General features: G+C 36.0%; 1 protein-coding gene across 1 annotated transcript; it reads right to left on the reverse strand.

The window, feature by feature from the left end:
* Nucleotides 1-802: 802 nt before the first annotated feature.
* Nucleotides 803-7,632, reverse strand: LOC148727802 (carbonic anhydrase 2-like). Its single transcript, XM_088763210.1, has 8 exons — nt 7,490-7,632; nt 5,764-5,826; nt 5,309-5,335; nt 4,338-4,669; nt 3,997-4,089; nt 3,588-3,654; nt 3,004-3,260; nt 803-1,702 (listed from the first exon to the last, which is right to left on the reverse strand). Exons 2-8 carry the CDS (start codon nt 5,810-5,812, stop codon nt 1,577-1,579), a joined length of 951 nt encoding a protein of 316 aa, XP_088619336.1. The 5' UTR covers nt 5,813-5,826; nt 7,490-7,632; the 3' UTR covers nt 803-1,576.
* Between the last annotated feature and the right edge of the window lie 6,201 nt (nt 7,633-13,833).

Below are 13,833 nucleotides of genomic sequence, written 5' to 3' on the forward strand. Positions count from 1 at the left end.
ACTTACATATTGGCAACTCAAATACAGCATTTATTAAATTGGAAATACTTTTAATGCTTCGTAACTATATTTTTTGGCTTTAAAACTATATGTTTCTTTATTATCCAACTGTGCTTTGTGGAGTACAAATGACGCGCGAGACGAGTACAAATATCACGCGATATTTGTACTCCAGAAATATCCGCGAAATTCGCCCGCGCTAAAATAACAATTTAGCGTCTTCGATAATAATTTCTCTTATTAGAAGTTTTGTTGTGTAGTATCGCTCTGTATTTTTACTCGTTGTTGGTATTTTGACTCGCCCCACGGGCTAGTCAAAATACGGCACAACTCGTAAAAATATATATTAACTTCTTGAAGCACTCGATAATATATTTGCTTTTCATTAAGTGTTATCTCTGTTATCTTTTCATCATTTTTTTTCTGTTTTGATTGTTGAAAATATTATAACAACTCTCTTGTATTAAGCGTAGTTTAAAAATGCTGGTGGATGCCGATTGCTTAGTCGCGATCTTTCTTTCAACTTCACGATCATTTTATTCCATTTACAAAGATGTCCTCCATATTTCTTTAAATTTGTTTGGTATATTACCGTTTTTGCCTTTTCAGTGAGTGTACCTTGAGACATAGCTAGCCAGATTTGAAAATTTGCCAAGTTCTGAATGGGAGAAGAGTATTATCTTTTATATCGCTTTACGCAGTTGATGAGTAGGAAACGTTTGCAAATGGTAGTGTCACTAGCTGTCAATTCGTTAAAAGCCCGTCACATGTATGGTGCACTTACGACAACATTATAATAATATTTTCAGAAATTAAAAATACCAGTTTATTCAGTGATTATATTTTATTTAAAAAACGCTGACATTTTACAAACTTTTAGTCGTAATTCGGGTAAATTTTTACCAATCCCGTTGCCTCTTTTGTTTTTCATCCCTATTTTTACACTTTTTTTTTCTGTCTTAGGAAATTATTACATTTTTTTATTCCTTGAATTTGGGCGTCGTAAAAAAAATATTAGAAATCAAAATACTACTACAAAATACGGCTTCATCCCCCTGTCCACCTACCCTGCATCAATCCTAACTCCCACCACCCCCTCCCCCTTCAAAGACAGGAAATTCTCTCACCAGGAAAAGATATATCTCTTGACCCGAGACCGTAATCACGGATAGGGGGGGAGGGAAGGGGGGGGGAGAGAGGCCAGGATGCTCTATGATAGTTTTAACAGTTGATGATACAGAATCGTCTGTTGCATGAAAACAAATGCAAATAGAACCGAAATCATGGTAAGATCCACACGTCTCCTTTCACTACCCCTATTTTCCATGAAAAATACAGCAGATTAGGTTTAGCAGCTGAGCCAGCAGATACATCTAACCTCTGTTTAAAGCATGTGCATGATATCAAAAGCAGGAACGAATTCAGACGATAATGGAAATTGCAAATATTGCAGCATGCGGAGCTGTATTAGGACACTTCCGGATAAGAAGTGTGATAATGTGCAGTGTTAAAGCGACATTTTCATTCCTTTTGCGGTTTATATTTGGAGCCTTTGTAAAACAAGGCGATTGTCCTTTCATTCCCGGCTAGAAAGGACAGAGTACACCTTGCGTTTGTGCAGCGGTTGTACAGGCCTAATGTTGTCACACATCAAACCAGGAGCACCCCCATACTGAGCCTTCAGTTTCCTGAACTTTTTGAGCTGAAAACAAAAAGGAAAAATCTTCATTAGAACTCTTTTCCACCAGCATAAAGGGCGTCGCTAATATTAATGGATCCCTCGAAAAAAATATGTTCCCCTTCTTTTGTTTACAGAAAGGAATCCCCTATGATAATTAAACAACTGTACGTCTCATTATGCCAATGTAAAACTGACGCCTGTGATATATCTCTTCCTGGAAATTTCTGCGTAAGTTGTTCAAGGCATCTTGGACGCTGAATCTAGCCAAAAAGTTGTATTCCAAATCTTTGTACCATACTCAAGGAAAACTGCTTGGAGACATCTCAAATGTAGCTTTTTCATAATAGCAGCATTTTGGAACTAAATCACGATTGGTCAATGACTCTTCAAACGTGATAAAAACCCACAATCTTTAAAAAGTTTCTAATCGAGAGTGTTGCTTCTAGTTCAGTCGGTCCTCAGATAGAGGAGCACTAGTCCCAGAGCAGCAAGGTCTTGCGATACATTAATTTACATCATACAGGTTAATCGCTATAAATTTTTACCCTTAAGGACTTAGACTAGGTTTACACTAGAGGAGAGTTTTCCGGATTCGTAAATGTTTCCCGATTCATCAATTTTGGAGTATTCGGATTCGTCGGCGTTTACACTGAAAGGATATTCGGATTCCTGACCGTTTACACACAACGATAACTCCGGGAACATTCGAAATGGAATGGTTACCAAGCCCAGTGTTGTTTCGTCGTTCGATCGACAAAGTGAAAATGTCTCCCCCCAAAAAGACTAGAGTAGATCCGGATGTCACTGAGGCAAATTTGAGTTGGACAGATGCCAAGCAGTCTACGTCGTCAGGGATTACTGAGTGTGGCTGACGTTAAACTTCCTTGCAATAATAATTAGCGTTTCTTCAGAAATACTGCGGTACAAATGATAAAATTTATCGCCTGAACCTACAACAAGCCGGATTAGGCAACCGGAGACCGCCAGCAATGTTAGCACCAGATCCATTTTGGTTTCACCGCAAACTCAAATGATTGCAGGTGGAAATAATATCCGGATTCGAGAAAAAAAGCGGTTACACGAAAAAACTTTCCGGATTCAAAAGTTATCGGATTCAAAGTTCCCACTTTAAATTCCGGATTCAAAATCTCCGGAGACACGACCAAACCGGGAAGTTTTTATTTCGGATTCGTCCACTTTCGAGTAAACGGCAGAATGAATCCGGTACAAAAAGGTTTCGGATTCATCACGAATCTGGAACAATTTCCTCTAGTGTAAACCTAGTCTTATTCATACTTTCCCTCATGTTACACGAAGCTAACCTGGGTATTGGAGATCTTGATTTTGTCCTTGAAAACGATCCAGGTGACAGATTCATAGCAGGGAGGTGTGGTAAGAGAGCCTTTGTAAGTGTAGTATTTTATTTTCTTTTTTGCGTCCACCTCTTCCTCTTCTACAGCGTCCGGATCATCAGCAGCGATATCCTCATCGTCCTCATCTTCGTCCCCTTGTTTGTTGTTGTAAGGCATGAGGTAATTCAGCTTAATGCCGTCTACGGCTGTAACATTGGCACTGGCACCTTTGAGAAGAAAATCCAGAATTATTATTTAAGAAGAAAAAAATGGTGTTTTACCAGCTAAAAAAGCTGTGGTTCTGACCTCGTGGGCGCTCATGCGATTGTCCACATGGTGCTTTATGTAGTGATTAGAACAAGAGGATGTCGGCCAAGAGCTTTTCAGGTGAAATTTTGTGAAAAGTAATTATTGACTTGAGGTTTCATAAGGAGGATAAAGTTAAAAGAAAGAATTTTATCATTTCCTAATTATCTTTTAAAGGGATGCAGCAGCAGAAATATATCAGAAGCATCTTATAACATGTCTAAATTGAATGTTTTATTTTCATTTACCTTCTTCTATGATCTTTGTCAGTTTTTTTGCAAAACTTCCGAGAACCCTGTTTCCTGGGCAAGTGGCCTGCAATTATGGATACAGTAACAATAAGTGACTTGAGGGCTTTCTTATGTCTAAAATCCGGGATGCATTACAGAGTTATTGAAATGTTTCCATGCATGATGTCGTGTTTTATTTGAGTGAGCTGACAGCAGTTCTGTTGTCATTTAGGAAAAGCTTTTCTTCTCCATCTCTTAGCATTAATTTCCATCATTAAACGACCGGATCACAATGAAAAGATTAAACGAACACATAGATTTGTTAATGAAAGGCAACAAGCACTATTTACCGTGATAAGGACTCCTAGAACTGCAAGATTAAATGAACACATAGATTTGTAAATGAAAGGCAACAAGCACTATTTACCGTAATAAGGACTCCTAGAACTGCAAGGCCGTCAGGTTTATCCACAGCGTTTTGGAACGTTTCGTACTTTTTGTTGAAGAAAACCAAGTGAAGCTAAAAGCGAAAGAAGAAATCCGCGAGTGCATTAGTATTAAGAAATAAAAGATAAATGAATTTTACTTGAGGCCGACTTGTCAATAAATGTAGATGTCAATGGGACTAGTATGCATCAGAATTAGGTAAATATTTTGATCAGTAAGCATCTTGAAACAGCTTTTATTATAAAGAATAACAGTTATTTCATTTGATCCAATGATACTTTTTCAAGTTCGCATATAATCACTGTAAGAAGTAATAAGTACCTGAGCAGGAAAAGCCTGGCTATCAATCAAGTGTTCTGATCCTCGACTATTTTCGCATCCAAAATGAAAATGGAATTGTTGAAGAGCGTACTCGTCACAATCCAAAGGACCGCCACTGAGTTTAGCGCCTCCCTTTGAACTGTCGATGTTGACAACAGGAGAATGGCCAGCATTAAGTAGTTCTCCAGTCACTCGGCCGCATGGGTTGTCAAAGCTAATCTTAAGATCAGGATAGCTTTTCTTCTTCACTTTCTTTGTCTCGATGTTGATGGGAGACTGGAATTTTCCTCCACACAACGGAAAGACCTTGGACCAGTTACTTGGAGTTGGGACTGTTGAAACGAAAGCCAATCGTCAATAACAAGGTTAGACATCATAGTCGAAGGAACTGAGCTTGCATGTGATTGGAATTATTTTATTCAGCTCTGTGATATAGCTATTGGTTTAACTAAATTCAATTGTGAGTTTGCCATGCACCTTGCTTGGATATCTCATTAGTTAAATGCCCGTACAGGTCCACGAAACTTTATCAGCATTCTGACACTAAGCCAGGGTGAATATGTTCACACCTCATAGAAACACATTCATCAATTGGTCTTTCAGCCTTTAGGAATCAATGCAATTGCTTTTGACTTGTAATGCTTACAAGCTAAAATATTTTTGCAGTAGGAGAGTAGAACAGTGTAAAATTTAGCAAATAATCGGCCAGTATGGTATCTGACTTAATCATTGGCGGAAATTTGGCGGGGAGATTAAAGACAAAAAATAACGGATGGAAGAAAGAGTAATAAGGCATAAAAAGACAAAAATACAACAGTAGGACGAAAATAATTTTAGTAAAGGGATAAGGGGTGAAAAAAACAATCGATATGGCAAATTCAATTTATGTACGAGTACAACTGGCCAATAGTTTTAGTCATAAACCAAAACCTTTAAAGTTTACAAGAATGAAATAAAAAAAAGGGTATTACCTCCTTGTTCAGACATATAGCCGTACTCTAAATGATAAAAGCGTGAAAAAAAAAAAAAAAAAAAAGAGCGTTAGTAATTCCGATACTTAAAGAACTGGATAATGCAACTTCTTCATCTAAAGAAATTCTTTATATAGATAATTACAAATTGTATGAAAATATTAAGGCCAAGATTGTAATATCTCAATATCTTGCGCCGATTGAAACCAACTATTTGCCAAATTTATCCTTTCTCTTATTACAAGAGAATATGCCTATCATTAATGCACGTGGGTTTTTCGCTGCGATTTCAGTCGCTTTTTCTGAGATATAATCCAGGGCTACGTAATTTTTGTTATACAAAACCGTCAAGTAATTAGAAAATAGACATCCGTGTGAGAAAACACTAGGAAGTGTTTGTCAATTCAATATCAGGCCACATATATTTGTCAGAGAAATTATAACAGGAAACTTACCTTCGCACATGGCCGCAGCGATCATAGAAATTAGCCACAGAAAATACATCGCAGTTAACTGGCCTAAAAATGAAATCATGAGTATAACATCAATCATAATTGGTGAAACAAAATAGTTTTAATCTATCTTTTGGGTTTATAATGTCGTTAATGCATTCAACATAGAAATATTAAGGTTAAGCTAATGAAACGAGAGTTTTCTTTCCATAATTTTTGATTCTGTATGAAAAATATCTAAATTTGGTATATGTTTTTGACGAACAAATTATTTTCAACATTCTTTTGAAAGGTCAGCATATGCAGGCGTCGAGTTTCCAATTCAAAGCGACATTGAAATAGTATTCAAAGGATAAATCTATCATGCGAGAAATCGAGCTTAAGTGAAAGAGATTAATTCTGTTCAGCACCTATAACTGGAACAAGCTACATTGTTGAGCTTTGATATCTCGAATTGAAATAAATTTTTTACTGCCTTAAGTTCAAAAACTTGAAAATATGCCAAATAGAAATAAGAAAGTTTAATCAGGAGAAGAACGTTATCCTATACAAAGGGTGGGTCCAAGTGCACGTGTAATGCATAAAGTTAAAACTTTGCACGTGAGTTGGCACAATAGTTTACATTCGGGCTGATATGCAGGTTGGAAGTTGATCTTGTGTGTGATCTTGCACGCGAGTTGGCACATGATTTGGCACGTGAGGTGGTAATTAGGATGACAGAGTAAATTAAAAATAGGTTCAATGATTTGCTTGCTGTTATGTAACATCCTCAATGAGCTTGTAGACTAGCATTTTCACCCTTAAAGCCAATCGTTAAAAAGTTTCTCAGGAAAAAAAAATACGAAGAATAATTTTGACGCGAAAATTGAGCTGGTTGTAGAGAAAGTGATACAACTATTTTGTTCAACGTGAAAAAAGCTATCGATTACTTGTAATTTTCCATCAGACTAAGTTAATAGTTAAAATTTTACCATATTCTATATTCTCCAAAAAAAGATGAAACATCTAAGATAATTTTGTAGATTTATCAACTCTGTTCAGAAAGTTTGAGCACAAAAATGTGTCCATTTTTAGAGCCTTTACTTTATTTTAGTCTTTTGATGGTTGGTGATAAGTGAAAAAAATGATCCTTCTTTATGTTCAATGTACACTTTTGCTGTAGTTTAAGTAATATTTCGCATATTCGTTCCTGATCTGAAGAACTAATCTATTTGTCGCTGACTTAACTAAATATGTTCCTCTTGTTGATTTAAGAGATACTTAAAAACTGTTCGAAAACAAATGAGGCAAAGAACTAACGCCAGAGAATTTCAAGCAGCGACGAATTCGGGCTCAATTTCAGTTTAATAGAAAATAGGAGGTGCACCGTTGTACCTTCAATTAAAGGAATCCATCTCATTTGCCGAAGAAACACTATCAATTTACGACCAGGACTGCCGTTTTAAAGAAAAAGTCCCTAACTTACAAGAGGAAAAATTAGTTCAAGATTTCACCCGTTTGTTCTCACAAATTAAAGTATCCTTTGCATAGCTATTGAGGTAGAAGAAAGCAGAAATTTGCGGTTTCTAATATTGACGAAATCGAAATTGAACGCAAAATTTTGGATCAGTGAAATGAAAATGATTTTAACGTTGAGCCGGCGAAAAAGAGCAACCGGACTTTAAGTAAAATAGATAAAGAAAAGAATTGATTCATCAGTTGAGGCTACTGGAAAATATTCTTCACTTACTTGAAATTCTTTCAAAGGACTTCTTTCCAATTTCGGATCTGTTTTCCTTGACTAGTTTCTATGAAAGTGATGTCGATTTTTCGATGCAAAGAAATTTAAAGCCTAAGGGTTGGTCAGTATCATTTGGAAAATATCCATAACGTCATTAATTTCTGTCAAATTGATATTGTTTAAATTGCCACATGCCACTTGGTAGTATCAGGGACCTAAATGTCTCCTCGAGCGGTATTCACACACAAAAATAAATATTTGCTATATTTACTAATAAGAAAGAAATTTACAGAAAAAATTGCCGTCTTAATTTCGTTCACTATACGGAAGTCAAATCAGAAAGGCAAAAATTTTATAAAAAGGAAATCAGAGGAGAGTCTGTACATGGTTTCGATCTTTGAACTGCAACATAGAAATTCTGTAGAAGAACGTATTCCAGGAACAGAATATCACTGTAATATACCTACAGTAAAACGAGCTTTCTGATTGGACCAAAGCGCTATCTTTTTTAACCTCAGTATATTAGCCGTAATGTATATAATTATATCTATAGTCGTATCACGTCATCTATATGCGTTGCATGTGATCAAGACGTGTACACTGTTATGTTTTCGCACGTGCGTCTCAAAGGAATGTTCTCAATAAACTACAAGCCACAATTTTTTAGAGTCGTTGTAGATATTATTCGGAAATTGCTGAATGGCATATTCTTGAGGTCCTGAACCGTAAACAAACTTACGTGTTGGCAACCCAAAAACGGGGTTTATTAAATTGGAAATATTTTTAATGCTTCGTAACTATATTTTTTTAAGCTTTAAACCTATGATATATTTCTATATTTCAACTTCTTGAAACACTTGATAAAATATTTGCTATCCATTTAATGCTATCTCTGTGATCTTTCCATCATTTTTTTTTTCTGTTTTCATTGTTGAAAAATGTTATAAGTACTCTCTGGTATTAAGAGGTGTTCATAACGAGTTTTGAAATCACTAAGCTCTCACTCTGAATAGCTGAATTCTACTTCTAGACTAAAATCGACAATATTTTCAACCGTTGTTACATTTTTTGTTTATGAATAACATAGTCGTGGATAGAAATATATTGGCAATGTTGATCTAAGAGTTACAAGAGGCATCAAAATCACAGGAACAAGGTGATATTAGCTTCTGCCTCTGGCACATAATGAACTTTGGTCACTTCAGTTTTCTCAATGTTTAATCCTTACGTGGGAAGACAACAACTTACTTCTCCGGGTCTAAATCAGCAAGAAGAGGCACTTATTGATGAATAACAGCTTAAGTTTGGTGTAAATTTCTGCCAAAACAACGGGCTTTGTAGCTATAAAAAGATGTGTTTATTCTTTCCTTTATTTATCCTTCTCAAATCTATCATTATAGATCTCAACGCTAAATTTCAAAAAGCAACATTTTTGTTTCTTGTTTAAAGCACTGTGTGAGCACTAAAAAAACTTGGGCGAACAGATATCAATATTAATATCGATGTACTTCTGTTCTTGAAGTTGAGAAACAAGCTTGTTTTCCGTTTTTGATAAGACTTGTCGAGTTCTGTGACCTAAAGCATCAGAACTGAAGTTATCTGAATGCAGTTTTCACACTCCTCAAGACGATGACTTTTCTTTATTAAGAGATCAACTTGGAGCAAGGTTGCTCCTGAATAAAATGGCTGGCCTTTGAGCCTGTAATGTTTAAACGTATGTAGCAAAGTATTTTTTCACCATGATCTCTCGTTCCCCGGAACGTTTTTCTCGTTTCCTTTTCTTTTCTCAGAAACGGAATTGACCCGAAACTATCTACTTGCCATATAACAACAAAGTTGAAATGGTAAATTGACCACCGTTACGATTATTCAAATTATTTCGTTACCCCACCAACGCAGCCCCAAACAGTTTCTTTAGAAACTATCAGCCTTTATCCACTTGCCAGTTACGTCAGACTGTTCTCAGATTTACTCAAGGCAGAGCTCAAAATAAAGTCGTTGGGCTATATTTTCAGCTCACGTAGGTCTCCATCGGATCAATATAATAAATAACAGGAGATAGCAATCTTTTCGATGTGTTTTAGTACCGACAATTCATATTGTTTTAAAAATTACTTAATTTGACCTAATGACGGCTAAAATTAAAACAAATTACCCTGAGTAAAAAAAGGAAGATTTACAATTTTACTTTTTCAGTTTTGTAATGGTTTACTGAGTTAAAAATATCCCAATGTTTTCGTCGCTATAACAACATTGGGAAAGTCGGCAATTAAGCTAGTTCACATGAAAATATTATCTTAAGTGACTTCAAGTGGGACCTCAAGTTGGAATGAACAAAAACCCCGACTTCCCTAGATGATCGGAGAGACCATTGGAGATGGAAACTTTGAAGTTGATCATGGCTTGCAATTGCAAAAAAGATCAAATAAGTTCGTTTGCCATTCGCTGTTTTTTCTTGAAATCTTTCATGGCATATGCTTTTTCGGCTTCTGACGAAAGTTGCTGGAAGGTCAGAGGAGAAAGTAGATGGTAACTCTTTTGAATCTATTGACATTTCTCTTACCAACATTTCTACAGACATTTCTCTGAAAGAACTTATGGAATGATTTCACATGATTTCGTTCGCCTCCGCGGAAGCTTCCTATGAAGAGAAACTCCTGGCGAAAGGTTGTAAGGCTACCGACAAACAGCTCTGCTAAAGTTACGCAAACTCCATGTACCTAATTAAAAAAAAGTGATCAAAACGTTCTTTTGATCGACACTGAATTTTTTGTCAAAGTCAGTCGCCAATTTAAGAACCGACTTTTACGACTTTTCAATCAATTCTACTAAGGTCAAACGAACTGAGTTTAGGCTCCGTCTGATAGCTGAAGTGAAAAGATTACTATCGAAGGAAGACTACGAGGCTGTAGACGGTCAACATCTGAATTCGGTGACCGCAGAAACAATAAAAACAACAGGTAAACCATTCCTGCGCTAGAAATGGAGAGTTAAGTGAAGGGAACTTGCTTAATAACAGTTTCAACATAAAGAACGAGAAGCTTAAGCAATAGTTGCATGGTAGAGGCCGTCGTTCTATAAAACGCCTAAGGTATACCGATAGTACTTGCACGGTACATATCGCGGCGAAAAGACCCTGAAGATTTCGCAAACCCAAGTTAACCTTAACAAGCCAGAGTAAACTTTACAATACTTGATACAGAGAAACTGGATAATTGGTATTACAATATCATACACCCGGCATAAAATGACACGGTCATTTTGAAAGTCTCATCTGTTTCCTGGGTTGAACCAACTGCGTATTTTTGCGACTGAAAAGAAATTATGAAGAGAAAGAGAAAAAGACTTACAACAATTTGGCGAAATGGTTCAAAACCGTTGATATTAGACAACCGTGTTGAAAACCTTTAAACCGATGACTACCGTATTTTTTCCCTTTCTTTTCGTTTTTATGGGTAAAAACGTAAATTTTACGTGCCTTTCGCCACTTCATGATCATGACAGTCTCGGTTGGAATTTTCATGAAAGCTTGTCAAAAAAAAAAAAAAAAAAAAAAAAAAAGTCTTTTTATAGGATTACACAATTACTGGTGAACCAGTAGTTTCCATTGTGGTCCTTGCAAACAAATGAAACAAATGGTCTAAATTGAACATAACATCATCAAGAACATCATTAAGCAACTGGCCGGAGGCAAACCAGCTGGCTATTTACAAGTGTGGCCAAGGATCTGAACTCGGGGCTACCGTGAAACAAAATCCAGTGGTCAAGGTAGGACTCGAACCCGGGAGCAGCGGATTACGAGTCCGACACTCTAACCACTCGGCCACACTGCCTCCATTGTTATTGAAAAAGTTAATTTAATCTTTGAGTGGTCCCTATATTTAACATGAACAGAAATTAAAACTACACTGTTAACGTATTGTTTAATTTGTTGCCATGAAAACTGAAATGTTATCAATCGTCAAATACACTGTTATTATTTAATTTGTTTCCATGAAAACTGAAATGTTATCAATCTTGAAATAAAGTACTTAATTATTGCGCAGTTACATATTTACAAGGTCAATGTCGATTACCACGTCCTAACCTCATTTCCTTCGAAAGGAAGTGAATATACTTAAATTCTTCCTTTGTTTATGGCTGTTCAACTCTGATCAAAATATTTGAAATTTTAACTTAAAGAATAACACGTTTTTCTTGTTTTGGGGTAATCGCTAACTTGCTCAAAATTAAATAGAACCTTTGGGATCTTGGTCATCGTTAAACAGAGGCAAGACTGCGGGGAAAAAAAGAGGACGCAATAGAGAACCTATCAGTATTCGGCCTGTAGCCTATTCATCATCATAGATTTTGAAGGAATGTGATTACACCCGAAGTTTAATTCTGTTCCTGGAAGTTAAGGTTTTTCTCTAACCAATGTCTTTTTTTTTCTTTTCTTTTCTCGTGGAATTTTCATTTTTGACATACTCTTAAGTTAATTTCAAGGGATCAAAGGCAAGAGCACGGCAAGCACGAATATTTTTTTTAGTACATTACGTCTTGTTCGTCTCTCCCGCCTGCTTTGCCTACCAATAAAACGCAAAAATAGAATTCCACTGGTTCTACGGCCTATGGCGTCGACCGCCAATGTACCAACTCATTATGCTAAACTATGTAACCTGAACAGAAAAAAAAAGTTGCTCACTTAATGAAGCACGAGGCAGTGTAACGGGCGTATAGCGAACATGAAGATCGGATTGCTGAGCTGTTTACATCAGACACCGAGACTGAACAGTTAATACCAAAGATGTATTCGAAGTCAGTTATGTTATAATTAGTGTTAATGGTGATTATAAGAGACCGCCGTGTAAAATTATGCCGGTCAAATCGCAAGGAGAAAAGCCATCATTCTTAAAGAATTAAAATTAATCGGGTGCAATTTATTATTCAAGAACAATGACTCTGTGTGCATGGTTAATTATAAAAACCAGAGGACGGTGCTTGGCATTCAATAGTAAGTCACTAATTCAATTTTAGCGATTTTATTAATTGTTTTTCTATTTTCCTTCATTACATTTTTGATGAAAAGAACGCCAATTTTAATAGTCAATTCATTATGGAATAAAATTCATGGAACACAAAGATATTAACATTTCAATGTAATGAAAAGTCAATTAAATGAAAGTAACTGATAATTATTTGAAATTATTTCTCAAAAACAAATCCCGCAAAAAAAATAATTAAAATAATACTTACTTGACTTTCCCTTAAAAGAATTTTCCTGGCACAATCTTGGATCTGTTTTCCTTGGCTAGTTTCTATGAGTGTGATTTCTGATTCGGAAAAAAAAGCTGCGAAATTTAAGGGATTGCGAAGGGTCACTATCAATCGGAAAAATTAAGTCATCAATTTTTGTCAAAGTATATTGTTTTAATTGCATCCCACTTCAAGAAAAATATGGTCCCCTTACAGTCTCTGATAGCAGTTGTATAGACATGACTAAACATATTCTGCCCTGAAAAACTATGTTGATCCTCGAAAGAACCTTTGTGTAATAAGGTTGCCTTATGCATTTCGCCCATAAAAATGCACTTTTCAAGATAGGAACAAAAAAATTAGTTACATTTCGATCACGTTTTGCTTGTAATATGATTCTTAGACAAATTTATTCAGCGAAACTCTTTCAGTTTTTGGCAGTATATCGAAATAATGTGCTTCATCAGGAGGGAGGTTTTAAGTGGATGAGAACCTTGTAGCAAAAGTAGCCGTGTGTACTGTCCACGTGATCAAAGAGTGTGATTGAGCATGCACACATTGATAACTTTAAAGCTTCCCACGTGAACTGCACCGGTATGTCGTCCTTTATCGACATTTCGGCAACTTTTCAAGCCGCTTATGAGGACAATAATTCGCGATACAAGCAAATACAAACACGATTTATGGTTTTTAAATCTGGAGGGCTTACTCTATATTCTAAATAGACGATATCTGATATGTTCGTCGATCAGGATTAAAACAAAAGCATAACTGAACTGAGTTCAAACAAACTTTTCGGGTATAGATTCGATGTTACATGCTAAAAGGAATTAACGATTTATGTAGGAATTGCTCTCGACAATATTACTGAACTTTCCTTCATATAGTTTTGTTTCGTTTTGTTTGATCTTGACTTAAATTTCATCGTCATTTCGAGGAATTCTGTGGGTTTACGGTATACCTTTATGCTGAGCAAAACCTATGGGTACAACTCAACACAATTTTTGCGACAATAGAAGAATTTTATCTTCGTGCTCAGAAGTTCTGACATCACTCGATATTCATTCTTCATTGAAGTCACGTTTATATGCGAACACAACATTCATCTGTAGTTCAAT

The sequence above is a fragment of the Stylophora pistillata genome, chromosome 6 (genome assembly GCF_964205215.1).
Source record: "Stylophora pistillata chromosome 6, jaStyPist1.2, whole genome shotgun sequence".
Lineage (NCBI taxonomy): Eukaryota > Metazoa > Cnidaria > Anthozoa > Scleractinia > Pocilloporidae > Stylophora > Stylophora pistillata.

Bases quoted from the DNA above. Each gene is read 5' to 3' on its own strand.
- LOC148727802 (XM_088763210.1), bottom strand. From the start codon at position 5,812: ATGTATTTTCTGTGGCTAATTTCTATGATCGCTGCGGCCATGTGCGAA. The intron at 5,336-5,763 runs GTAAGTTTCCTG...TTTATCATTTAG, and splicing joins CGCTGCGGCCATGTGCGAAG to AGTACGGCTATATGTCTGAA. The intron at 4,090-4,337 runs GTACTTATTACT...TTTCGCTTTTAG, and splicing joins GCCAGGCTTTTCCTGCTCAG to CTTCACTTGGTTTTCTTCAA.